Here is a 27,496-nt window from a genome sequence, read left to right on the forward strand (position 1 = left end):
CCCTTGGTTCTCTCCTGGGGCGTGACTACAAAATTGTGATCTGATAACCACAATAAAGAAAAAAAGCGTTTTTGTTCATTTTAGGTATAGTTAAACCTTTGAAGTAAAATTAAAATTGCAAGAAATGTCGGTAGTTTATCGATATGACTTTATCGACATGGCTACAGCAAAGTGGGTCGCTTTGTTAATCGTACACTAAACAAAAAGTGGTCCCACTGACAGCTCGCTTGGAAGGCATCTGTATATATTCTTATATCTATGAGCATAACCGTTTTAACAGCGCCCTCTGTTGATAATACTACGAATTAGGCAAGTAAGTTCCAGACACGTAATTAACAGCGCATACAGAAAAACATTATCAAATTGCTTTCAAAATAGTTTAGCAATAATATGTTATTATTTTGTTTTTAGAATTATTAAAGTAAACAAATTACTGCTCTGTTGTGAAAATTACACTATAACTGTAAAAGGAATACGCCTGAGAAACAACATTCCTAAGTAGTCTATCTCTCTCCCACTAACGCTTTATTAACAGTATTCGAGGTATTCGAAATACGTGTGTCTCTGTCACATCAAGTGTGTATTTATTAAACTTGTATCTTGTATGTGTATGTGGGTGTGAAGCTGAGCCGTGAAGTGAAACGAATTTCCGGCCCGCATTTTAAAGATTTATGAGTGAAAATAACATAAAACTAGTGCTAAAACCCAAAAAGTGTAGTGTACTGAACATTTGGAACAAGTAACTTCGAAATTCATCAACGTGTCATTAATTTAATTAGCATTCCCTCACATAAACAGCTGTAGTTGTGTGCTTACTCACTTCACTTGTTGCACTTATCGCACTTTCAAAAACTTTATTCCATTGAATAAAATACCCGTTTTCGTGAGAATGGTAATCTGTTATCTTAATTGAGTCGATCTAGAATTGAAAAACAGTTCATGTTATCTAATTAACCGTTATAACAGTGATACGGGATCGTGGGAGCGTGTTTTCGTTTTACGTTTGTACGTTACGATGCACCTGCAGTGCAGATATTATGTCGATTGCTGCAAGGCACCGAGTGAACAATCGTGACACGGTTGAACGACTAAATAATGAAAGTCCTGTTAGTTACCCATGCTTGTTGTGTTACGAGACAGGACAGGTGGAACGCGATCGTACAAGTCTGTGAGGAGTCATCAAGATCCAAAAATGAGTCATAAGTGTTGATTGGAATGCAGATTTTGTTTTGTTTTTATTTGTGCCGAATGCGTCACTATTAAAAAATACTGGCTGGAAGCAGGCAAGATTAAAAAAAAATACTTATAAAAAGTATACTCAGACAGTATTTATGGTATTTTGCCTTGCCGAAAAATGAAGTGGTATTTTTGATATTTCACAAGAAACAGCAGTCCTATATCAATGGATTCAGACAGGCTGTCTTCAGCAAATATTTCAACACACAGTTCAGGGACAGCGGGCACAGTTGGAGGGTCTGTGGTGGGAGTCAGGCCTGGTGAAGCGGGGCTTAAAAGAGAAGATGAGGATGAATATAACTTGGGACCTTTGCCTCCGATGTGGGAGAAGGCATTTACACCTTCAGGAGAGGCATATTTTATAGAGTAAGTACATTTTGTTATCAGATTTGAATAAAGAGTTTCCCACTATACTTCGTTTTTTTTAGCATTGCACTATTTCAAAGTTAGTGTTTCACACAGTTATTTTTACTCTTTAGTATAGATGCTGCACAGAAACTAACATTGTTAGACTGGCAAGCTTTGTTTACATAATTTGTGTAAATATTATTGAAGCATACCAAAATAGCCTATGAACTGTTGTTATTAAACTTATGAAATAACTAATACATTTTATAGATAGATTTTGCTGCTGAATAGGGTTTTATAGGATTTATATTAGTATAAAGTCTCTCGTAACATGTTATTGTAAAATTACGACAAAAAAAGGGGTAGCTATACCTGTACAATTTCACAGTGAAATAATGCATTTCAATGGTTAGAATAATAATCACTTTGTTTCCTACAAATGCATGCCGTAAAAATGCTCCATATACATACAAATATTGCAAGACAAAATAGCCCACTCCTACCATATTGCATTTACCATAGATGGTGTTGCAAAAAATTTTTTACTCAAGTCATCCTTGGCTTATACTGCCTATATTAGGATGTTGCTGTTTCTCCAATGATTTTAATACATAAAGAATTAAAGATACAAGAAAACATCCATATATTAAGCTTCCTTAATAAGCTGTGGCGAAAAGCGGACAATGCTAAGAAGATAGACATAATGAAATAATATTTTAAAATTCCCTTGCAGTCACAATACTGGTACCTCTCACTGGCTCGACCCAAGACTTGCTCGGGTCCGAAAACACTCTCTAGGGGAATGCGGAGAAGATGAGCTGCCATACGGGTGGGAGAGGGTCACGGATGAGAGATATGGCTCGTATTACGTGGACCATATCAACAGGCGGACGCAGTATGAGAACCCCGTGCTTCAGGCTAGGAGGTTACGAGGTAAAAATTATAATCATTCAGTAATACTAAGATTTACCTACAATGTTGCCATATAGTTGAAGTTGATGCCTCACAAACCATATATATATTGACAGTAGCAAAAGGCGCGAAATTCAAATTTAGCTATGGAACGATTTTTTAGAAATTTTTTTTAACGCTTTTTTCTACTGACAGTAATAGCTTGACAGACTATAGTTAGTGTCTGTTCCACACGTAAAAATATTATTTGAATTTTTTCTTGACAATGTGATGTGACCATTATTCTTGATTTACACAACATATTCATTCACACAACAACACATACATTCAGTGAATTCTTTTGATATATGAGCTGCATATTTCTCTCAAAGTACTACCACTGATGATCTATATTTCTACATCTTTGTCACCATTGTGAAATTAAAACATCACCACTATTCTGTGATGGTGTGAAGAAATGACCTTGTGTGTTGGTTTGTGCTATAAAGCCTTAACGATGAAACTGAAGCGAGCTTTCATAGATACCTTAGCTCATTTATTCGTGCTTTCAGCAGAGAAAATAGGCCCAGAAAATGGAAACGGCGGGCCGCCAAATGGATCAAGTTCATCTGGAGAGCTGCGGGGCGAGAGATTCGCTCTCACACTTACTAAAAGCACACAGGTTAGTTTTTAAAGCATTATGCGAGTTGGTGTGTGTGGGAGCGAGAGGTTGGATCAAACGTCTTATGTCACTTTCGATCTAAACTTTGACCACGCTTACTTTGCAAAAACCAGAATATCCCTATAGGTAATGCGTTTAAGAGCTATGATCCCACAGACAAATAGACATTAGCGTCAAACATATAACACCCCTCCTTTTACGTTGGGGGTTAAAAATTGAGCTGCGAAAAATATCACTGAGATCTTATTTGTATCAAAATCATCACATACTACTTTTTTTACTCACTCTATTATTTTCAGGGTCTGGGCTTCACATTGATTGGCGCTGAAGGCCTGCCAGAAACGGAGGGGTATCTACAGATACGCAGTATCGTGCCTAACAGTCCAGCATGGATTGATGGTAAGTCGGTACTAGGGTTTGCACGACGGATCCGAAATGTATGGGAAGATCCGCGGATCCGGATCCAGATCCGGATAATTTCATACATTTTGGATCCGGATTGCAAACCCTAGTCGGTACTCGATTCCTTCCCTCTGCATTGTAGCGATTTCCCGGTTGCATTTCAGGCGGGGCGCAACCGCACGGAATATTCGGTTTCGGTGTGGACGGGACGTCGCTATACACATTCTGTCTCGCTTGCACCTGTCATTCTGCACCGAATGAAAGTTCCGTGCGCCTGAGCCCAGCCTTAAAGGAACAGCACTTGATTTCGTCGGCACAAAAGACGTTTAAAACTTTCAACTCCATTTTTACTCTCTTAGCGGTTTTTATTTGTTATTTATTTCACCTTATTGCACTGTATAAGGAACTACAAATGGTGGACTTAATGCCTTAAGGCAACTTTGGAAGATCAGGTAACAGTCACTATTATAAAATTGTGTGTGTGCCTGCTTGAATTCCTTGGATAAGTTTGTGTAGTAGTGAACCTCGCTTCCTTAGCCGGCCATGGCAACACTAGAACACTTATAATTTCGATGGGTTCAGGTCAACTTTGACTAATAATATTAAATTAATTTACCAGGTGCCCTGCGACCAGGAGACGTACTCGTCGGAGTTGGAGGACGAGGAGTGCGGGGCCTGTCACACGCGCAGGTGGCGCAAATGTTCCAGAACATCGCTCCAGGCTCCAGCGTGGCGCTACATCTTGTCAGAGGTAATTAACACACTTAATTATTGGTGAAAGCGGCGAAAGCTGGCGGATACCCCTCTGGACCGATCAAAGTGACGTGCTCTTGTGTTGGAGGCCAAGGCTCATTTTGAATCATTGCGCCAACCAAGTAAGTAAGTAACTATTGGTGGGCCTTATAAATAAATAAATATTATAGGACATTCTTACACAGATTGACTAAGTCCCACGGTAAGCTCAAGAAGGCTTGTGTTGTGGGTACTCAGACAACGATATATACATATATAATATATAAATACTTAAATACATAGAAAACAACCATGACTCAGGAACAAATATCAGTGTCATCACACAAATAAATGCCCTTACGGGGATTCGAACCCAGGACCATCGGCTTTACAAGCAAGGTCACTACCCACTAGGCCAGACTGGTTGTTAACAAACAACAAGTGATATGTAACATTACACACTTAACTATTGGTGGGGCTTACGTCTTTGCAATAAGGCAGTTAATAGTATTCACAACTATCCGAACTTTCACGAGATGCAAAGGCGCCTTACATGCTAACAGGCTCACGTCGTGGTAGCTAAATATTGTAATAAACTCCACGCCAAGGTTCATAAGAGAATGAGGTAAAAAAGATTAGCGTTCTTTAACCTTTTCGACGCCGTGTCAAACACAAAAGCTGTCACGCCAGGTCACCGAAGTTTCAAAACTGAAATTGAACTTTATCACGTAGGTCTATGTTGCTCTGTTGTTTGTGACCGATTAATCCGTCTTTGGCGTTGGACCTGCGGTGCGGATATATCGGTCATTGACGTCCAAAAGGTTAAAGGTTCAACAACGGCCTTTCACAGTTCAGAGGACAAGGGAAATCACTTTCAAAGCTTATCAAAGTAGGTCACATTCTTCACAAGATACTTGAGGCCGGTAACTTTCTTTGACTCTTACTTTCTTAGAACTCTTTTTGATGTGTCGATTTGTTTGCGCAGGGTACCCCCTCTCCTTCGACTCGGAAGACCCCAACACCAGGGTACTCAGTACTCTAGCAGTAGACGCCACCACCCCAGCTTCTTCAGATGCTGTGGCCATGCAACAATTGACGAGGGCCTTAAGAACAAGGTAAGGAACCTGTTGTTATTTGTTTCCTCAGGGTACCCCCTCTCCTTCGACTCTGAAGACCCCAACACCAGGGTACTGAGCACTCTAGCAGTAGACGCCACCACCCCAGCTTCCTCAGATGCTGTGGCCATGCAACAATTGACGAGGGCCTTAAGAACAAGGTAAGGAACCTGTTGTTATTTGTTTCCTCAGGGTACCCCCTCTCCTTCGACTCTGAAGACCCCAACACCAGGGTACTGAGCACTCTAGCAGTAGACGCCACCACCCCAGCTTCTTCAGATGCTGTGGCCATGCAGCAACTTACGAGGGCCTTAAAAACAAGGTAAGGAACCTGTTTAATTTTAAAATTAAATCACCAACCGATTTTAAGATTTCGCAAATCATATTTTCACCATCTTAATAAGTATTTTTAGTTTTACGCACGTAAGTTTGATCAACGCGTGAATTGGTTTATAGAGTTTATCTCCCCATTTTTTAGCACTGAGAGTACTCTAGTAGTTTGGGTCAGCACCAAGACCAACGGGTCTCAATAAAGTATTTTAGGGGAGCTCAGCCCCTTTCCAGACTTGGTATTAAGGCGTCTGCTGCCGAATTAGGAAAAGCCTAAGGGAAATCGTCTAATTTGACTATTTTAGAAATAATTGGCTGACTGATTACGTATAAGCACATATTTTCCCCAGGTTTAATCTGGATTCTCCATCGAATACCAGCTGTGGTCGCGACGAGGCGGACACGGCGACCCCTAGCCCGGGACAGCGAAGACTGATGTCCCGCTCCTTCGACCTCGACGCTATGAGCGATCAGCGCGACCAGGGACAAGCACAAGGTATATACATAACGCTACGGGATTCATCGACCCCTAGTCAGGCGTGGCTCACTCCGCGATTTCGTCGCGTCGCTACAAGTACATGTGGCCACAGTTTTGGTGTCTAGTATATAGTTGCCTCGCACCGCTATTGAACGGATGCCTATTCGCGCTTGCATGGAATAATTTGATAGATTAGTAATAGAATGTGGTTTTACAGAGCAGCTGAGCACCAGCGCGGCGTCGGAGGGCGGGCTGGGGCCGGGCCGCGAGCTGGTGCTGCGGCTGCGGCGCGGCGCGGCCGGCTTCGGCTTCACCGTCGCCGACAGCGTGCACGGACAGAAGGTCAAGAAGGTAACCCGCGCATAGCACCACATACATATTCTACTCGCTACTTTATCCGCTCGACCAATGAGTTTTAGTTTGACCAATTAGTTGCCAAGCGGACCCCAGGCTCTCATGAGTCGTGGCACAATGCCGGGACGACGCCAAAGACTTTGTCCGCACGAAGTCGTTACACTGCCCCCTCCATCAATCACCGTTATTTATTTATTTAAACTTTATTGCACAAAAGAAAACTTATCGTACAAAAGGCGGACTTAATGCCAAAAGCATCCGCATCCGTTATTACTTACTTTCAGCTCCCATTTTATCTTCTAATCATCCTCCTCGCGTTATCCCAGCATTTAAACCGCGGCTCATGGGAGCCTGGAGTCTGCTTGACAACTAATCCTAAAAATTGGCGAACGAATAAAATAATAAGGGCCAGTTGCACCAACCACATTTGACAGACTGATCAAAGTCAGCCGGCGCACCCCGGCGCTTTACTATGGAACTTTCCATACATAAAAATTTAGCGAACTCTTTAACGATACCAACGGTTTAGTGCAACCGACCCTAAGAGTTGTAGAATGGGATCTCATTTTATTTTCTGCGAATTTGATTCCTTTCTTCTTCCTCGGTCCCTCATTGCGTCTCCCATTGTACGAAGCTAATTCTTAGGTATACATATATCGTTCTGTTACTTCTATGTATACGAGTTCCGAAATATCTCTTATTAACTACTGGCGAAGCCTTTTTCTACTCACTGACTTTAATCAGGATTAAGACTCAATAATAAACAGTTCCACTTTCTTAATGTGATTTAATCTTCTTCTTCTTCTCGTGTCGATGGTTTCGTTCATATTAAGCGGGACCAGAAGGTAGCGACGCTTAATGCCCTGTCTGTTGCGTCCCGTAGATCTTGCACGGAACATGTGTGCGGGTTCGCTGGGCAGGACAGCATGTGTATCATTGTTTGGGGAGCCGTGCCACACACGCATAGAGTATCCGAGCCATTCAGGCCGCCCCACCTTACTAGGTTCTCTTTGCTGCGGCCAACTTGGGAACGCAGCCTATTTAAGGCTTTCCAGATCGGCCATGGTTCTTTATGTCCAGCCGGGAGCGTTTCGGCAGGACGGACGTAGTCATCGGGAGGGGTGCGAGTACTTCGCCATTGTGCCAGCCGGTTTTCGGGTGGCGAAACACTGATAGCGGTAGTGCACCGCATGAAGCTTTTTCGGCTCTTTAGTCGCGACGGTGGAAGCTTGTGGCCGTGGAGAGGGTGTCTTGGGTCTTGTTCTTGATTGAGTTTTTCAACAGCGCAGGCCACCTCCCTGCGGGTCTCCGGGGGCGCTATGCCCGCCAAGGGGTAGAGTTTGCTGAGTGGAGTGGGTTTCAGACAGCCGGTGATTATGCGACACGTGTCGTTGAGTGCTGAAGAAACTTGTCCTGCATGGGGGGAGCGGTGCCATACCGGGCATGCGTATTCACCCGCCGAATAGCAGAGTGCCAGGCCGGTTGTGCGGAGTGTATGTGCAGAGGCGCCCCAGTGCGTTGAAGTAAGTTTCCTCAGCAGGTTATTTCGTGTTGTGACCTTTTGGCGTGTCTTTTGGCAGTGGCTCTTAAAAGACAGAGTTCTGTCGAGGGAAATTCCCAAGTACCTCGGGTTTGGGCAATGCTCAATGTCAACGCCGTCCCAGACTATGTTGAGTGGTCTATTTGCGTCCCGATTTCGCAGGTGGAATGCGCACGATTGTGTTTTTGTAGGGTTCTGTTTTAGGCAGTTGGCTTTGTAGTACCTGGATAGGCCGTCCAAGGCCGTTGACAGAGTTAACTCAGTATCCTCGAAGTTGTTGCTTTGAACCGCTATTGCCAGATCATCCGCGTACGCGAACCGCCGAGTTCTGGGTGTGACTGGCTGATCGTTAGTGTATATATTGAATAGGATCGGGGCCAGCACACTTCCCTGAGGGAGACCGTTTTTTTGTGGGCGCCATCGACTTTTTTCCGATTGCAGGTGAACTTGGAATCTACGATTGTGGAGCAGTTCGCGAAGGATGTTTATGAAGCCCACGTCCTCAGTCATACCGCCAACCTTAGAAAGCAGTCGTTGTATGTTCACCGTGTCGTAGGCAGCCGTTAGGTCCACAAAGACTACGCCCGTTACCACTCCGATCTCGAAACCATCCTCTATGTGTTGTGTGAGTTTCAGGGTTTGGCTGGTACAGGACTTTCCCGGCCGGAAACCAGCTTGCTCTGGAATTAGGAGCGGGTCAATAACGGGGGCAAGGCGATTTAGGAGCAGGCGTTCGAACAATTTATAGGTGTGACACAGTAAGGAAATGGGACGATAACTTTTTGCATCCGATGGATCCTTTCCAGGCTTGAGAAGAGCGATGACTTTGGACTTGCGCCATGCCTTTGGTATCTTGACCGTCGTCAGGCAGTTGTTATATAAGTCCAGGAGCCAGTTCGTGGCTTTCGGCCCAAGGTGTTTAATCTGTTCTACTGTCAGGTCGTCGATGCCTGCTGCTTTCCCATTTTTCAAGCTTTTAATTGCGGTCTCGAGCTCGTTGTGGGTGAAAGGCTTACTGAGATCGGTGCGATTCTGTTGCTCTGCGGGTAATGGAGTCAGTTTTGGCATCCGATCAGTAGATTTGCCGTTGAGCAGGAGTTGGGTTGCTACTTGATTCGCTGTGACTTGGCCTGGGTTCGTTGGTGGCGGCGGTTCACCTGTAAGCTTTCGCAAGTTTGACCACGCTTTCTTGCTGTTGTGAGTCATGTCCGTGTTGGTCATTGCTTCGCACCATCTTGCCCTTCGGCTTGTCGCTATTTCCCGCATCAGGTGCTCCCCAGCCAATACTGTGTCCTCCGAGAACGGGTCGTTGCAGTACAGGGATTCGTATGTCTTGAGGAGGTTAACTGAGGTCGGGTTGAGTCCTGAAATGTGACGGGTGCGACATCCCCTTGGTATAAACCGGCATGACATGTTCCTAACGATCTTGATGAAATTGTCGTATTCCGACGCCACTGGTGGCAGACCATCCAGGTTCTTATCCAAGCAGCTAGAGAACTCCTTCCAGTCAGCCTTTAGGAAGTTAAAGCGACGGCGGAATGGGACTGTAACAGGTTGCACAACCGCCTGGATTCGACACATTAGGGGTCTGTGTTGCGTTCTCGGGATCGGTTTACATACTGTTTTGATGCACTGTGAGCTTATCCCTTCACTCGTGAAAATTAAATCAGGGTTGTAGCCCCGCTTCCATCGCCCGCTGTTGAAGGAGGAAGGTAGTTTGGGGTTATGCAGAAGTATCAACCCGTTCGCTTCTGCCCATGCCTCCACTTTTTCACCATCTGGGTTTGAGTCTCGGTAGCCCCACGTAGTACTGTGACTGTTAAAGTCGCCTATGATAATTTTCGGCCGTTGGTCACCTAGTGGGGATACATCCCAAGGCTGGAAAGGCTGTGGAGGCGGTTTATAGACTGAAGTAATCGTACATTGACCAATGTCTAGGGTTATGAGCTCCATAGTTTCCCTCAGGACACAGGAAGAAGAAGTAATCCTGGTGTCCGGTCTTGTAAAAATCGCGCTGCCGTGTTTTGCATGCGGTATTTCAGCTGTGAGTATCAGTCCGGGTATATGCGGCCGTTGATGGCCTGTGTCACGGTGGGTTTCTTGAATGCATAAAACGTGGCACTGTGTCTCGCGGCACATTTCGGACAGAAGTTGTGCTTTGTCATCCGAGAAGCCCTCTATGTTTATAGAGACGACAGTCAGGGCTGGCGCTGAAAAGTGCCTTTTTTGATCGCATGTATATTTCGCATTAGAACTCGTTGAAACCATCGTGGTGGAAGGATTAGCCGGTCAGCGTAGGTGCTGACCGTTGCCCAGGGTGCGCCAGACGCTTGGGTGTATCGTAAAAAACACACATCAATTGCTCGTATTGCGTCTTACGGGGAGGCTCCTTCCATGCACCCCCTGTGATGTGATTTAATTGTTGGATACTCAAGAAACTTAAAGCGCTTAGGGGTCATCCATTAATTACGTCACACCAATTTCTAGGTTTTTTTACCCCTCCCCCCCCCCCCTTGTCACACTTGGTCACATTTGGCAAACCCCTCCCCCCCTAGTGTGACGTCACATTTTTTCTACGAAATCGCCAAATCGAATTAAGTAAGTACCTAAGTATTATTAATATTTTATCAAAATATTTTTGACGATATAAATATTAGTAATTTTATAACCCAAAACTGCTTAGGAAAGAAAATTAAACGATTAAAAACTATTTTCGTTTTAAAAACTTGTTATTTAAATGTACAGCGAACTAAATAATTTAAATAAATTTTCGGTTACTGATGAAGTTAAAGTGACGTCACAAAGTTTGTGTCTCCCCCCTCCCCCATGTCACAATATGTCACATTTTCTTGACCCCCTCCCTCCCCCTAAACGTGTGACGTAATTAATGGATGACCCCTTACGACTCAACTTATATACTCGTAATAGGTGTTGGACCGCTCACGATGCTCCGGCGCGGGGCTCCGCGAGGGGGACTTACTGCTGCAGATAGGAGACACCGACGTGCGACACGCGCCGCACCAACGGGTAGTGCAGGTACCATTGTCCATTGTTACCTGATAATGGGGTTGGCCGGTGAAAGTTTTTAGCAGATGGCGCCATCATAGCTTGCCCTGTCAGTCCATAGAATTGTGTCAAATTTTTGTTTTTTTAATACCCTGGATGCCAGCTCTTTAAGCCAAATCTCATAGAAAAAGGGGCAAGCTATGATGGCGCCATCTATGCAAACCTTTGACAGTTGCCAACCCCATTCATAAAGCTTATTCCAAAAGTTTAAAAACCCACCGATCGGACAGTATTGCTGTCAGTAAACATACAGCCAACATAAGGTGTATCGAAGCGACTAAGGCTTCACAACAAATATTTTGTATGAGTATTGAAAATTAAAAATGTGAAAACAGCGTAATTGCAGATAGTGAATAATAATTGCATTCATCATGCTTTCAACATGCATTTCTTGAAATGGAGATTTAAAACAAAGGAAAAAGCATTTAATTCCTGTGATTTTTTCCCCAAAAGTTATTTAGTAGATTGTTAGCCAAGGGTGGAAAGTGATCCATTTCACCCGAGATATTTTGACGCTCGAACGAAGAGAGAGCGCCAATAGTTCGAGGCCGAGATGGTTACTTTTACCCGAGTTAAACACTGTACTTTTCATTTCGACTATGAGGAAAGTCAAACACGAGAAATGTAGGCTGATTATTGGTAATATTATCATTACATTACATTCATTCATTCAGTTTTACTTTTTTTAAGGCGCGTATACATTAAGGCCGTTTCAGATACATCCCAATTTAAGATCGTATTGTCTATGGTTTTCGTTTTTTTTTTCGATCAAAATGTAAACGGCGCCAATTTCAGTCATGCGGAAGCTAATATGAGAGCTTTTAACTGAATAATATGGCATATATGGCTGTTAGCTGTTGCTCGAAGTAAAAATTACTTTCCACCCTAGGGTGGGAAATGAAATTTTCCACCCGGCTATCAGCCTATGAAAGGTGAACTTTCCGAACAGGAGAGATGAAAAAAAACTTTCCTCACTTTTTAGAAACTTTGTAACTTGCCAATCAGTTACTATAATCTATTTGCAGGTTCTGAAAGACTGCCCCGCCATGCACGAGACTACGATCCGCGTGTGGAGACGGAACAACGCTACTGGCAGAGCCCCTCGCAGTCGCTCGGCTACTCGAGTCCCGCCTACGAACGGTAAGAATTAAATATTTATAGCAGTAATACAGTGAAAAAAGTTCTTATACTACAGTTGCCAGGCAAGAGGACTGTGTCGCTCCAGAATAGCACTAAAATTAGACCTTTATCACAATCACCCCGTGTCCATTAATTAGTTTAAAAAAAGTTAAGAAAAACCTCTATAAGTACTTGAAAAATTATTGCGACCAACAGCGGCTAATGTAACTGTGACATATGACTGCCAACTGAAGGTGGGTAGGTTTATTTCTCTCTTTTTAAAATAAATCCTATGCTGAACGGACGTGTTTCCTTGGTGTCTCATCATCAGCTCATATCCTGGCCTGAAGGCATGTTTTACAGTAACGACGATACCTATATAAAGACACATTAGGCAGGTTTCAAACTGCCAGGACAGGACTAAACTAAGAGGAGCCTAAATGATTTCAGCGACAGCAACCAACAGTCAACTCGGCAGAAGCAAGACTCCCACCGCCGAGCAACTCAGATCACCTTCTCTGCACACACAAGACTCGCTGAGGGACAGGCTCAATGCCATGAACTCTGGTAAGTTCACAGACAAAACATCCTCCAGTACCATCCATACGGTCATTTTACTCCATGTTCGAGTCGAAAGTGTCTTTGTTTGACGTCCGTGTCTTTGAACGGACCAATCACGGCGCGGGACTTCGCTCACCTCGTCCCGCGCACCCCCGCATTTTTGGCATCATCGGTTGCATGAAATAATTGCTCTAAACTCGCTCGGTCTAGATTCTACGAGGATTCCTAGTCTATGGGTAAGTTTTATACGCAAAATACAAGTTTTGCGATTGTTACTTCTACTCGCTCTAGGTTCTTTGTATTACAATTTCTTGCAAACTAATGGTTCATGTATGCTGTCACGCGCGAAAACGCATGTTGTGCTATAGTTTTTTAATGCTAAATGTCAGTTTTAAAACAGTCCGCCGGACGGTATCGGCCTGTCAGTTGTTCGGAACTGTCAAAATTTTGTTCTAACTGACAGGCCGATACCGTCCGGTGGACCGTTAATCAGTGGGCCCCTTAACTTCGATTGCGTCGCTTCGGCTAAGTTCTTGTAATATAACTCTAAGCCCACATTCGCACGACTACTTTATCAACGTGCGTTAAAAAAGCGCTTGAATCTGTCCGCACTCTAAGTTCGATTTAATGGCCAAGGCTTAAAGTCGAAAATCCAACAACGCTTGATAAAAAGCGCCACCGCTGTCGTGTACACCACCGATACATGGTTATCCATTTGTGTCATTCAAACGCTTTTTTAACGCGCGTTGAAAAAGCTGTCGTGCGAATGGGGCCTAATGTTATTAGAACCAAAGAGAATTAATTGTAATAGAGAGATAAAGTCTATGAAAAAAACGTGCCCAAACAGATGGCGCTGTACTGCGCCATATGTTTTGCGGTCACTGAGTTGTCAAACGACAAGAAATTGTAGAAATTAAAAAGTGCTGGCAACATCGTAGTGTCGTCCCTTTCAAATCAATCTAAGAAAACGGGACTACACTACGATGTTGCCACTTTTTAATTTGTACAATTTGTTGTCGGTGTATAACTAACACTTGTTTATTATTTACAGCCATACACTTGTATTATTACATCTGTAAGTTACTTGTCCCCGTAGCGTTTCCTTCCTAACATTAGATAAATATACTATAAAGTTTTCCCATGGTCCCAAATGGTCCTGGTCAGGCGTGGCTCACTCCGCGATATCGTCGCTTTGCTACAGGTAGCTAAAAGTACATCCGTTCTACCCCAATTTTGGGGAAACCCATAAGCCGCGCGTGGCGCTGTCGCCACCTAGCGGCCATATCTGTGCTGATCGTGACAGACGCGTTTTGTTAGAAAGTGAGTCTTCTGTACCTAGTACTATAATTTATTCTGTGTCCTGGTACAAGTTTATCTGCACTATAGGTACTCTGTATCTTTAGGTATTTATAGGTATAGGTATTAAATAAAAGTAAACAAAATGTACCCTCAAATGGCTCCTTAAGCCAGTTGAGGGTAGATGAAATCATTACACGATCAAATAATGTAGGTTAAAGTCAGGTCGTTCAGTGACAGATCCAGGCGGTTTTGTATTTGATTGGTTAACCAATAAATGTTATAACTACCCGAAAATGTACAAATTATTTGTTTACTTTTATTTAAATACCTAAGATATACCCTCTTATTCATAAACGTTTACTAAAGTTAACAAGCCGATAATAATCGTTTGTCCCTTTCCATCATATCAATACGTCGCGCGTCGGAAAGGGACAAACGATTATTATCGGCTTGTTAACTTTAGTAAACGCTTATGAATAAGGGGGATAGAGTATAGGCTTTGCAATAGCAAAGTGTAGAAGTGTCATCGTTAACGTCAACGTTATATGAATTAATGTGACTTTCCACACAGAAGGGTCCATATTGCAGATGAAGCATAAGGACCCTTCTCTGTCAGACAGCCACATATGATGATTATTGTCCCCAATCCACACATTGTCATATCAAAGTCCCCATCTTTTATACCAGTTCCCATCTTCGCAAGGACCAGTCTTACGCATAGATTGATCGCATTCTACTATTTAGAGCAGCGGTCGGCAACCAGCGGCCCGCGGGCCGCATGCGGCCCGCGAACAACTCACTTGCGGCCCGCGAGCCTCCCTGGTTATTTTCTATGTAATATTGACAAACGACAATGTCTGATAAACCCATAAATATTAACAAAGTGCGGCCCGCGTCCAATTCGTTAACTGCTATGTGGCCCTTGGCTGCTAAAAGGTTGCCGACCGCTGATTTAGAGAATAAATGACAAACATAAACAAAAAAATTAAAAAATATCTTGTCTGATTTTAGTAAGAGTAGGGGCATTAAATTGCTCGTTGTTTATGGAGTTAGAGAAACATATTACGGTTCACGACTTAAATGTCACCCTGAATACTAGTACGAATCTGAAAAGATAACTAAATCAGAAATATGTTTTACAGTGGAAGCCACGTACGCAGTACCGGAGCACAAGCAACGTGAAAGTCTTATAGAGAGGCGCCGCCGGAGCAGCGCCCCCGGGACTAGACTCACTCTGCCCGCGCAGCCCTACAATGATCAGTGGCAGGTTGGTACAAAAATAAAAATCTAGGCATTAACTAAAGCAGTGCGGCCCGCGAGCCTCTGACTTCTTCTTTATTAGGGGCTATATTATATAAGGCTCCAAAGCCTATGTATCACTGCGACCATTCCTGATCTATTGTGATCGCCACCTACTACAACTCTCGATCCAACCCTGCAACTTCAAATAGCTGCAGGATCCTTTTGGTCTCGAGAGAAATTACCTCCTCCGGGCGTAATATGTGTCCGCCCAAGATTAGGTCACGAGTACGCATTAGGCAAGGGCACTGTGAGGATGTGTAAGGGCGTCTCCTCTGCCTCCATGCAGAGTCTGCACCGCCCTATGTCACGTTTCCCCATGGTGTGCATGTGCTTATTTAGGCCGCAATGCCCGGTAAGCACCCTTACCAAGTTGCGCATTTGGTTCCTATACAGCGCTAAGGCGTTCGAGGACGCCTTTTTGCGGCGGCCCCTGGCTATTCTGTATGTAATATTGTCAAACGACAATGTCTGATAAAGTCACACATATTAAGAAAGAGCGGCCCGCGTCAACTTCGTTAACTACTATGTAGCCCTTGGCTGCTAAAAGTTTGCCGACCGCTGAACTAAAAGGATTTTAAATTGTCGTGTCATTTTAATAAAAAGTCGAATTAAAAGCAAGACTACTAGGTTGTAAATTGGATAATTGGATCATTTTAGTATCTGATAGGTTAATATAAAAAAGATAGGTTAATATAATTTCCCAAAAAACGGATCGTAGAAAATTATGTGCTGGGCGCTGTTCACACCGAAAGGTTGCGCGAAGCGTAATGGCAACGGCAAAAGTGTCTGCTGCCAGAAAGTTGTCAAAAAGATAGATAAGCGTCAAGTCCGATTATTGCTAGGTACCTAAACCTGTATATAGGCTTATTTCTGTTTTACTTATTGGTGTAATAATTAATCTTACTCAATTTCATCAGCAGGAACGAGAAACGTGGGTCGACAACTCCAACAATATTCGAAACTGGGCCGAAAACTCACAGAAATGGGACGACAACGCCCAAAAGTGGGAAGAAAACGGGCAGAAATGGGAACAGAATGGCCAAAAATGGGAGCAGAATGGGCAGAAATGGGAGCAGAACGGGCAAAAGTGGGAAAACGGGAACGGATGGGAGAACGGGGAGAGATGGGACGGGAATTGGGGGGAGGTGCCGACGCCGACGGTCCATGTCGATATGAATGCGGCGTACTGGAGGGGGAACGCTAGTGTCGCGGACAGCAGCGATAATGGAGGTACGTTAAAACAACTTGGAATCATTGTAATACATATTACATATCTTGAAATTATGACATTCGAAATAAAGTCTGACGATGAAAAACCATTTTGTCAGTAAAAAGCTATAGTATGTATCTTTGGGTATTTAAATAAAAGTTAACAAACAATTTGTACATTTTCGGGTAGTTATAACATTTATTGGTTAACCAACCAAATACAAAACCGCCAGGATCAGTCACTGAACGACCTGACTTTATTTCTGACTGAGGTTTTTTCTCGATTTCGTGGTTAGTCCCATAGTAAACGTTGCTCAGTATAATCCCAATACCCATTTTTTGGTCAGCTATTTAACTTCTTACGTATCTATCAAGGCATGTAGGTAATAGGATTTTTGAAGATAACACGTCCAATGTCCATGTCCCGTTTATGGCAAATTTTTATTACAAAGCCGTAAGCTTAGGTCAGCCTGTATAAACCTGGAATGTCGTCTCCAGGGTTTCCAGAAGATGGCATGCTCCACTCGCCAACCACGGCGGCGCTGGGCGGGCTGCCTCCGCACGCCCAGTCTCCTTCCACCAGCCGGATGAGGCCGCACTCGCCTTCCAATTCCACAGGTAGCTACACAGAGAGGATACACTTTACTTCTTCTTCTTCTTCCTCGCGTTATCCCGGCATTTTGCCACGGCTCATGGGAGCCTGGGGTCCGCTTGACAACTAATCCCATGATTTGGCGTTGGCACTAGTTTTTACGAAAGCGACTGCCATCTGACCTTCCAACCCAGAGGGGAAACTAGGCCTTATTGGGATTAGTCCGGTTTCCTCACGATGTTTTCCTTCACCGAAAAGCGACTGGCAAATATCAAATGATAATTCGTACATAAGTTCCGAAAAACTCATTGGTACGAGCCGGGGTTTGAACCCGCGACCTCCGGATTGAAAGTCGCACGCTCTTACCGCTAGGCCACCAGCGCTCCATATATTATTAAAAACAGTACAATATACCCTGTGTGTTCTTACTAAAGACGATGCCAAACCCAATGTAGTAGAGAAAAAGTAGGAAAACAGACCCTGAGCTCCAAAGCAATAGCGTAGGAATAGTAGTAGTAGTAAACACTTTATTGCAAAAAAGGAGTACATAACACATAGAGAATACAGTAAATGTGTACAAAAGCGAACTTATCCCGTTAAGGGATCTCTTCCAGCTATCCAGCTAAGCAGCTAGCTAAAATAGGATGCAATCGTACGAAAAACCCTCTAGCTTTTTAGGGTTCCGAACCCACAGGGTAAAAACGGGACCCTATTACTAAGACTCCACTTTCCGTCTATCTGTCTTTTTTTATTTATTATTGCATCATCACGTTGTTTTTACAAGGTGTTAACTCTGTCACCAGGCTGTATCTCATGAACCGTGATAGACAGTTGAAATTTTCACAGATGATGTATTTCTGATGCCGGTATAACAACAAATACTAAAAATTAAATTTGTACAACATTGTAGTAGTTGTAGCAACATTATTAAATAACAACCGGACAAGTGCGAGTTGGACTCGCCCACCGAGGCCCTCGGTTAATAATGTTGCTGCTAGTAAACCATCAACCATTTACCACAGGTCGTATGAGAAGCCAGTCGCCCAGCAATACCAGCGCCTCCGAACGACTCTTAGGCGCGACGCCTACTGCAAGACTGCACAGCCGCTCGCCGTCTAACAATTCACCTTCCAGGAGCAAGGACAGTATGAGGTAATACCCTAAAATAATTCGCAAATGTAAACTTTATGGCAGGATTTTAACATCTGCAAAGGCCGAGGCGGCGGCAGAGGCGCCTGAAAAGTTAAGACTAAATATATGGGATAGGAGTCTTGGCGCCGAATACAACTTTACATCGTTTAGCGTTCATTGAAGTATATCGCAGGACTGGGCTTCCGGGCAATAAGAATGGGGCCAGAACAGCTGTGTGACAACGCTACAACGCGATTGGTTGATGAGTTCTCATCACGCGCGCGATTGGTCGCAACTAGTTGCGTTAGACTGCACGATTGGCTCGAATTCGTGAGTGTTCTCGCTTAACTACTATCATTTTTAGTGTCCGTAAGGCCCGTCCTGAGTTATACTGTAGCTTGTTGGCGTTGAGATCTTTGGCTAGTGTGATCCGAGCGCACCCAATGCACCCGTCCTTTTTAAATAATTGTTTAAAATGATAACATACGTCATCGGTGACCGTAGAGCTTTTTATAGATAATGTTTAATTTACAGAATGCGAGAAAATTCCCCGCCCCGACATATGCACTCTCCCGTATCTCGAAGATCGCCATCTTGTTACGATAACGACTCAATAGCGCAACAAAATGCCGTCTACGTCGGTAACTACCCACAGGTAAGATTAGTTTAACGTATTTACCCGCAACTTTGTGCTTGCAGAATTCGTTAAACTGTCCCACGTCTTGCTTCCTCGGACTCTCACCCCGTCGAGAGTGGTATTTAAGCAGGGGTAAGAAGCGTTCTGGAGCGTTCGAGCTTTCCCGGCTCTGTTCGGCTCAGCATTGCTGCGAGTAATTATTAGGGTTGGCACAACATGATGTCCCTTTGCGTGCACAACCACAGACCACAGATAATTACTTGAATTTTCTGTATTCGATAAAAACTATAATAAAACGTTTCTCTGTACAGGTGGAGGCAGGCGGAGCGGCGGACCCGGAGGCGGACGTCCTGGTCCGTTTGGCTCGAGGAGCGGCCGGCTTCGGCTTCCGTATCGTTGGAGGCACTGAAGATGGCAGCCGCGTTGCCGTTGGCTATGTAGTCCCTGGTATGTAATTGTGTAATACACTTATAATTGCTAGATAACCTAAGTGTATGGCATGGCTAAATACGTGGTCAAATGAGAGCGTCTTAAAATTCAAAGTTTATATACGCTGTTGGCACATGAACAGTACATGAATTTTGAATTTCATGGCAACACGGATGTCGTGGCGCAGTATTTATGGCGTTTTCACGGGTTATTTTCATTAATGTAAATCAAGATATAAAATTAATTGAATTCGTTTAATTTTCATTTTTAAGTATAAACAATTTGTATTTTCAAGAGAATTTCCAGCATTTTTTATTGATTTTAGTCCAAAAAATTGGTGAGTGAAGTCTAGATGTAACTAGATAAGTACAATAGAACTATTTCGTATGAACAATTGAGTGCAGGAAGGAGTGTTACAATTTGTGCCGTGACCAGGATTAGGGTCAACTGTAAAAAATGATTATTTGATGTCCAGGCGGCCCGGCGGACGGGCTGCTGCGGCCGGGCGACCTGCTGACGTCGGCGGACGGCGTGTCGCTGGCCGGCGCCACGCACGCCAGCGCCGTCGCCTACGTGTGCCAGGCCGCCGCCAGGGGACACGTGAGTACACCTCTCACGTCTACACCACACACCAAACAGAATCCAAGGTCACCTGACAGAATTGGAACGTAAAGGCTACAACGCTGAACTCTCGTAAACAGATCGGAAGTCAAAAGTTTACGTGTTATGCCTGGGTTTGAATAAAAAAATCCAAAGCGTAAAAGTGTAGTTTAGCGCATTGAAGTGCCCTGTTTTCAAGATGGCGGACTCGAAAAGATGAACGAGATATGATTTCAAGCTTGTTCAAGTGTGAGAGTAAACCTTTTCCAGTAACATGTGGCGTCCCCCAAGGGTCAATTTTAGGACCTTTGCTGTTCCTTGTTTACATTAACAATATACACGAAATTGGCCTGAGGGGTGATGTAACCTTATATGCTGACGATACCAGTCTTTTCTATTTTGGCAACTCTATGCAGGATCTGATAAACGAGGCACAGGCTGATTTGAATTTACTAAATAGCTGGTTCCGAAGAAACCTACTAACTATCAACGTTAACAAAACAAATTATATAATATTTGCTCCTAAAAACAAGAAACTTCAATTTAGCGAAACCTTAAAAATAAATAACCAAAGTATAAATAGAGTCGACCATGAAAAATACCTGGGCCTTATACTTGATAAACAACTTACTTGGAAAACCCACATAGGAAAAATTCGAGCTAAAATAACTTCACTCACTGGAGCTTTACGTGGTATAGCCCGATGTCTTCCAAAACAAATTTGCTATACAATCTACAACTCATTGGTAAAACCGCATTTAGACTATCTTATTGAAATATGGGGTTCAGCTGCCGCTACCCATATGAACAGCTTACAGAGGTCACAAAATAAGTTAATAAAGGTTCTATTCAAATACAACCATTTAACACCTACATCGAAAATCTATAAAGAGACTAAAATAATGAATATCACCCAGACCTACATATATTACACCTCTCTACTAATCCGTAAAATCATGCAAAAAGACCTGCATATTCAGATAACTTTCACTGAAAAGCACAATGTACAAAAAATGAAATTGAGAAACGCTAACAACCTAATACTCCGGACCCCACGCACTAATTACGGGAAAAAGAGCTTACTCTACGAAGGTGGTAATCTATACAACAAATTACCAAATACTATAAAAGATGCTAAATCGAATACTACTTTTAAAAAATTACTTAAGCAACATGTTTTAAATAACCTTAGTACAAATAATTAATATAATATAACTACTAGAATTGTATTAAAAAATAGATTACATAAAAACCATAAAATACTTAAACAATTTTACAAATAATACAATACAAAATTATTATTTTTATTAATAAAACATGCCTTAATAATATGATTATGAATTAGCTCTCAATATTAAAATAAATAAATAGAAACAAGCTATTAACTAAAATAGCTTCTTTTAATATAATAAATTATGTACAGTAAATATATTTCAAGTATTAAATATTTAACACTGAAATATGAAATTATATATATTTTTTATAAACGTACATACAAAATGTTTGTTTAGTTATAAGTACATCCTCTGTTTTATAAGCTGTGTTACTGACTAGTTGTTATCGCCATGTACTACTCTGATCGCCTGCCGAGCGCGGGCTAGTTAAAAGGCGCGCCCGAGCTAGCTTACTAACCATGATCTCCAATTACACATAGTCGCTACGCATCCCGCGATCTGCAGTTCTGGTTAGCCTGAGACCTCGCGCCTGCGCTCGCGCATAGCAACTAGTATAATGTTCTCGCGTACTTACTTGTGTAAGTCGATGCGGGCAAAATAAATAAATAAAAAATGTATACCTACCTACATATTTATTTTTGTGTCAATTTTGCAGTAATTCAATAAATTTGCACTTAATATTATATAAATATGTACTCGTCAAGATAATAAATTCTTAGTATAAGTATGTTTAACTCATGTAAGTGAATTGTAATATTCTTATGAGTAATAAATTTCTTTAAACCTAGCTTACATGGTCACAAATTATTCTGACAAATCTTTCTTATTTTAACAGGTAACGCTAGGTGTGCGGCACAATCGAGCCGACATACAATCTTTGGGGTTACCAACAATGCCGACTCAACATCAACCCTTACTTACGTAAGTACCAACCCAGAAATGCTATTTTGAAACGGACTTTTTTTCCATTAACCATTTAGTACTTTTCATAAAAGTGTAAAAATCCTACTGACTGCGCCATAAATGTAGCTAATTAACTATCATTTATGATTAATTTATAGCAATGTAAAATGTCCATGCTAGAGTTTGACTTGCGAGTACTATCACAAGCTAACAGGTAACGTAACGCTAGGTGTTATTGTTTATATGACAACAATTTTGCCTACAAAATATAGTATCAGATCAAACTGTTATTGCTTAGTAATTTTATTGCCGCGTTAGGCATTTTTTGTGGCTCGACTCGCTGGCCAGACTAGTTTTTGTGCATCTTTAGAGCGTTTTTACATTGTCCGATCCGATATCGGATGTTGGAATGAAGTAAAATGTAAGATGTATGTGTTTCTCTGTATTTATTATTCATTTAATAAGTCATTATTACTAAAACACGATAAATAATGCAAAAAAGGCGGACTTAATGTCAATGGCATTGTCCTGCAGCTGTTTTTGCCATAGGCGCCTTCCGACATCCGATATCGGAAAGGCGTTTGTGATAAATTCAGCCATATCGGAGCCCCTCGTCAGCTGTCGGGCCGATAATATTTGTTTGTGTGCGTATGTGTAGGCATAATGCTTGTTGTAGTGTGCGTAACCGCTAACACGGCGCACGGGCACGACCCCGCGGTCTGGCTACGCGGGTGTAGGATCCTACATCCTTCTCATCTTATGGTCAGTTGCACCAAATCACCTGTCACCGTTAAAGCGTTCGCAAAATTTTATTGTATGGGAAATTTCATACTTCACTGCTGTTTGATGTTAATCAGTCTGTTAAATGTGGTTGGTGCAACTGGACCTTATAAAAAAAACTGATCACATAAGCATACATTCCATTTGATGCCCCACTATCAGGTCGGAGCCGGCTCCGCACCGGCACCTGCAGCTGCAGCCCGCGCCCGCGCCCGCGCCCGCCTACAGCCTCCTGCACCCCGCGCCGCTCTACCCCCCGCAGCCCCCGCCCCAGCCCGGCCCCATGTCAGTACCCTACACTCATCAATATTCTTGCTATCAAACCTGTAGTTTGCAACCTTCAACTGTAGTAAAAAACAATTAAATAATAGCAGCGGTTCACCCTTCTTTAACCCTTTGAACGCCGTGGCTCTCTCTCTACCATACATATATACATATATAATCACCCCTATTTCCCGAAGGGATTGGCAGAGACCACGGATTTCCACTTGCTACGACCACAGACAGGTCAGGATGACCACAGACAAGACATCCACCAGACTGAGCATAGTAGCGCTACCCCCTCTGCCACGCATACGGTAATTTTACTCCATGTTCGAGTCGAAAATGTCTTTGTGTGACGTCCGTGTTTTTGAACGGACCAATCACGGCACGGGACTTCGCTCACCTCGTCCCGCGCAACCCCGTATTTTTAGCATCATCGGTTGCATGAAATAATTGCTCTAAACTCGGTCTAGAGGATAGGAGGAACTAGTCTATGATCCTGACATACCCCTTTCGCTTCCTTCACTTTCATAACATTCCTCATACACGCTCGCCGGTTTAGGATGCTCTTGACCTGGCCTTTCTTCCAGATTTCCCCAATCTCTATCCAATCAATCAATAATCTAGCACTAGTAAATCTTCTTCTTCTTCCTCGCGTTGTCCCGGCATTTCGCCACGGCTCATAAGAGCCTGGGGTCCGCTTGACAACTAATCCCATGATTTGATGTAGGCACTAGTTTTTACGAAAGCGACTGCCATCTGACCTTCCAACCCAGAGGGTAAACTAGGCCTTATTGGGATTAGTCCGGTTTCCTCACGATGTTTTCCTTCACCGAAAAGCGACTGGAAAATATCAAATGATATTTCGTACATAAGTTCCGAAAAACTCATTGGTACGAGCCGGGGTTTGAACCCGCGACCTCCAGATTGCAAGTCGCACACTCTCACCGCTAGGCCACCAGCGCTTTTTTTTTTATCTAGCACTAGTAAATAAAAGCAATTTATTAGAAGTTTAAACCGAATTGACCTCTAGGTATGGAGTGCAATACGACACAGCGACCGGCGGCTGGTCGTCAGTACCCTACGACGTCACGGTCACGAGGAATGAGGGAGAAGGCTTCGGGTTCGTCGTCATCTCGTCCACCAACAAGGCCACCAGCACTATTGGTGAGTAAACATAGTCATTAAATGGACTTCGGGTCGGTTGCACCATTCACTAACCCGAGGTTAGCTAGTTAAACGTGGAGTTACCATTGTTAGCAGTACAATCTGACACTTGGTTAACATTCTAACCGGTTAACCCTGAGTTAGTGGGATGGTACAAGTGGCGCTTAGGGTCGGTTGCACCAAATCGTCTGTCACCGTTAAGACGAAACAGGAGCTGAGTTTTAAATATTTTAGGTAAATATACCCGTCTCGCTAACGGAAGCGGCACCTAAAAGTAGTGCAATAAGGACAAGGCGAAAAATCCTGCGTAAAAATCTCAAAAATCGAGGTTTCGTACTCCTCTGTTTCCTCCTCCAAAACTTAACCAATCGTAACCAAATTTGGTAATCTAAATGATTATGAAATTATCTGTGTCGGACCGTTTTGCTTTTTTGGCTAGTTGATATCAGTTTTGAATGCCACACCTCTCATTGCGGCATAGTCAATTAGGCCATTTTGGCCATTTTTGAAGGGCTCTAGCGCCTTAAAAAACAAAAATATCAAAAAAAGCAAAACGGTCCGACACAGATATTGACAATATTAATCTGTGTTGAAAAAATCATTGCTCTAGCTTCAAAAACCACGGAGGAAAACGAGGAGTACGTTTGTATGGAGAAATGACCACTCCCGCTAAATTATATTGTGTGGAAAATTTCATAGATCTCTGCTGCGTGACATTGATCAGTCTGCTGTTAACAGTGGTTGGTACAACTGGCCCTTAGTGCGTAAAAGTAGGTTACAATTCAATGAAACACAAACAGTTACGATCCGTGCAACTAGAGAAAAAGTAGCAAGCGCCTAAAGCTGACGACGCGAGCTTGCTATCAAACAAGCCGTGCACCTTTTTTCATGTTATGCAAAAAAAGGGTAATTCTCATTCATTTCCCTTTTTAAAGCTGGTTTACGGTAGTGAGGCCATAAAGACAATGGTTTGTATTTCCACAGGCCAACTGATCCCAAACTCGCCTGCTGCTCGCTGCGGCCTGCTACACGTAGGTGACACCATCGTAGCCATCAACCACACGCCAGTGAGAAACCTACCACATCCCGAGGTCGTCGCCTTGATCAAGCACTCGCATCGAGCGGTAACACTCACTGTCCTACCACCACAACATACGCCACCGTAAATGTACAATTCTGGGGCGTTGCCCCTTAGGAGGACACTGTTGTTGTGGCTTTTGATCAAACGCCAGTCCGCAACCTACCACATCCAGAGGTCGTTGCCCTGATCAAGCACTCGCGACGAGTGGTAACACTCACTGTTCTACCACAACAACATACCCCACCGTAAATGTACAATTGTGGGGCGTTGCCCCCTAGGAGGACACTCGTGGCTTTTGATCACACGCCAGTCCGCAACCTACCACATCCAAAGGTCGTTGCATTGGTCAAGCACTCGCATCGAGCGGTAACACTCACTGTTCTACCACCACAACATGCGCCACCGTGAATGTACAATTGTGGGGCGTTGCCCCCTAGGAGGACACTTGTGGCTTTTGACCACACGCCAGTCCGCTACCTACCACATCCAGAGGTCGTTGCCTTGATCAAGCACTCGCATCGAGCGGTAACACTCACTGTTCTACCACCACAACATACGCCACCGTAAATGTATGTACAATTTTGGTGACCCCTAAGGGAGAAACCAACTTTTTTTATGATTGTTATACATGCTTATGTGTAATGGTTATATAAAATACCCTTATAATATTGCGACCAAGATGTTTACAATAAACAATCGATTTGTTTTTTTTAAGATATCTAGAAATCTTAAAACCTAGTTTTAATAAAAACATCGTGCACTGATACGATATGTGTCATAAAATTGACGCGAACTGTTCATTAGGTACATAAAAACCTTAGTCAGTAATGAAATTATAGCTTTAATAAAATCTTTTATAATAATGAAGTCAAAATTTAAGGTTGTGGTTTTTGCCAATGGGTGGAAAGCTAAATGCTATTTACAGCTATTTCGTATTTTAGTACCGTCCAAAATACCTTAAGCTTTATACTTGTACATACCGTGCCTTATACATACTGTTTTTGTAAGTATGTACCATGGGTAGGCATATACATTTATTAATAAATAAATAATATCTTGTTTCAAGCGTAAGCCTTATGTATTGTATTATCTGCTATATGTGCTAATTTATCAATGAAGTTAAAACTAAAAGCTCAAAGCAGATGAATCAAATTAAAGTGGAATAAAATGGTTTTTAAAAAGCAGTTTTGCACCACTTGTTTTTGTTTTTTGGAGATCGCTGGTTTTTTAATGGCAGTATATGAATAATAGACAGATAGACTTTTGTGCCCTCTGTATTGAGCAATGCCAATTTTAAGACTCGATTAGGACCAAATATGCTTCACGCTTTACAGCGATTTCGATGTAATGAGCCCTTCACAGTGAATATATAAATATTTGTGCTGCGAATCATTCAAGGCGGTATATTTTAATTGTATCAATTTATAAAGGTCATTGAACGTGTACTGTGCAAGTATTGTTAGTTAATTGTATATTTTAGACGCGCGGTTGTTTTATGCGCTAAACGCAGGGTTGAACCCATGCGTTAACGGAATGTATGAAAAATGACAATGCGCTTACAACAATATAGTGTCATTAGATTAGATCAGGGGGGTCTCCAAAGTTTTTTGCCTGAGGGCCATATTGTGCCTCAGAATTTTCGCGCGGGCCACCGTCAGCGCCGAGTGGGTGGGGGTGTATCTGGTTGCTGCTGAACTGACACTGATAGGGCTGAACACCTGGAGCCTGATTCCCGCGGGCCGGTTTGGACCGCTGTCGGCGGGCCGGCTTGGAACGCTTCGCGGGCCGGATTTGGCCCGCGGGCCGGGGTTTGGAGAGCTCTGGATTAGATTACCTTTTATAAAATGTCATTTTTCCTACATTCCGTTGATCGCAGCTTTGAACTGCGTTTATCGCATAAGACGACCGCACGCTTTATACATTTTTATAATAATTATAATATAGTTCAGTCTTTGCTCAAGTTGAATACTTTTTTTACATTATAGTTGTCATTATTATTGTCAGTACATTATGAATCTAGAATTATAATCTCCATTTTTAATGTAAATATTATGTACAATATTAATTCTGAAA

At 42.9% G+C, this 27,496-nt stretch overlaps 1 protein-coding gene across 1 annotated transcript; it reads left to right on the plus strand.

The window, feature by feature from the left end:
• Positions 1–1,262: 1,262 nt before the first annotated feature.
• LOC134675599 (membrane-associated guanylate kinase, WW and PDZ domain-containing protein 1) lies at positions 1,263–27,140 on the plus strand. Its single transcript, XM_063533923.1, has 22 exons — positions 1,263–1,602; positions 2,318–2,517; positions 3,048–3,157; positions 3,457–3,556; positions 4,179–4,310; positions 5,277–5,406; positions 6,087–6,232; positions 6,432–6,565; positions 11,037–11,144; positions 12,200–12,314; positions 12,744–12,860; positions 15,296–15,420; positions 16,376–16,685; positions 17,163–17,282; positions 18,279–18,408; positions 18,922–19,042; positions 19,336–19,471; positions 19,929–20,053; positions 22,064–22,149; positions 23,074–23,184; positions 24,209–24,342; positions 25,327–27,140. The coding sequence occupies exons 1-22, from the start codon at positions 1,403–1,405 to the stop codon at positions 25,506–25,508; spliced, it is 3,072 nt and encodes a 1,023-aa protein (XP_063389993.1). The 5' UTR covers positions 1,263–1,402; the 3' UTR covers positions 25,509–27,140.
• Positions 27,141–27,496: the final 356 nt, after the last annotated feature.

The sequence above is a fragment of the Cydia fagiglandana genome, chromosome 22 (genome assembly GCF_963556715.1).
Source record: "Cydia fagiglandana chromosome 22, ilCydFagi1.1, whole genome shotgun sequence".
In the NCBI taxonomy this organism is placed as follows: Eukaryota; Metazoa; Arthropoda; class Insecta; order Lepidoptera; family Tortricidae; genus Cydia; species Cydia fagiglandana.

Bases quoted from the DNA above. Each gene is read 5' to 3' on its own strand.
- LOC134675599 (XM_063533923.1), top strand. From the start codon at position 1,403: ATGGATTCAGACAGGCTGTCTTCAGCAAATATTTCAACACACAGTTCA. The intron at 3,158-3,456 runs GTTAGTTTTTAA...TATTATTTTCAG, and splicing joins CACTTACTAAAAGCACACAG to GGTCTGGGCTTCACATTGAT. The intron at 15,421-16,375 runs GTTGGTACAAAA...TTTCATCAGCAG, and splicing joins CCTACAATGATCAGTGGCAG to GAACGAGAAACGTGGGTCGA.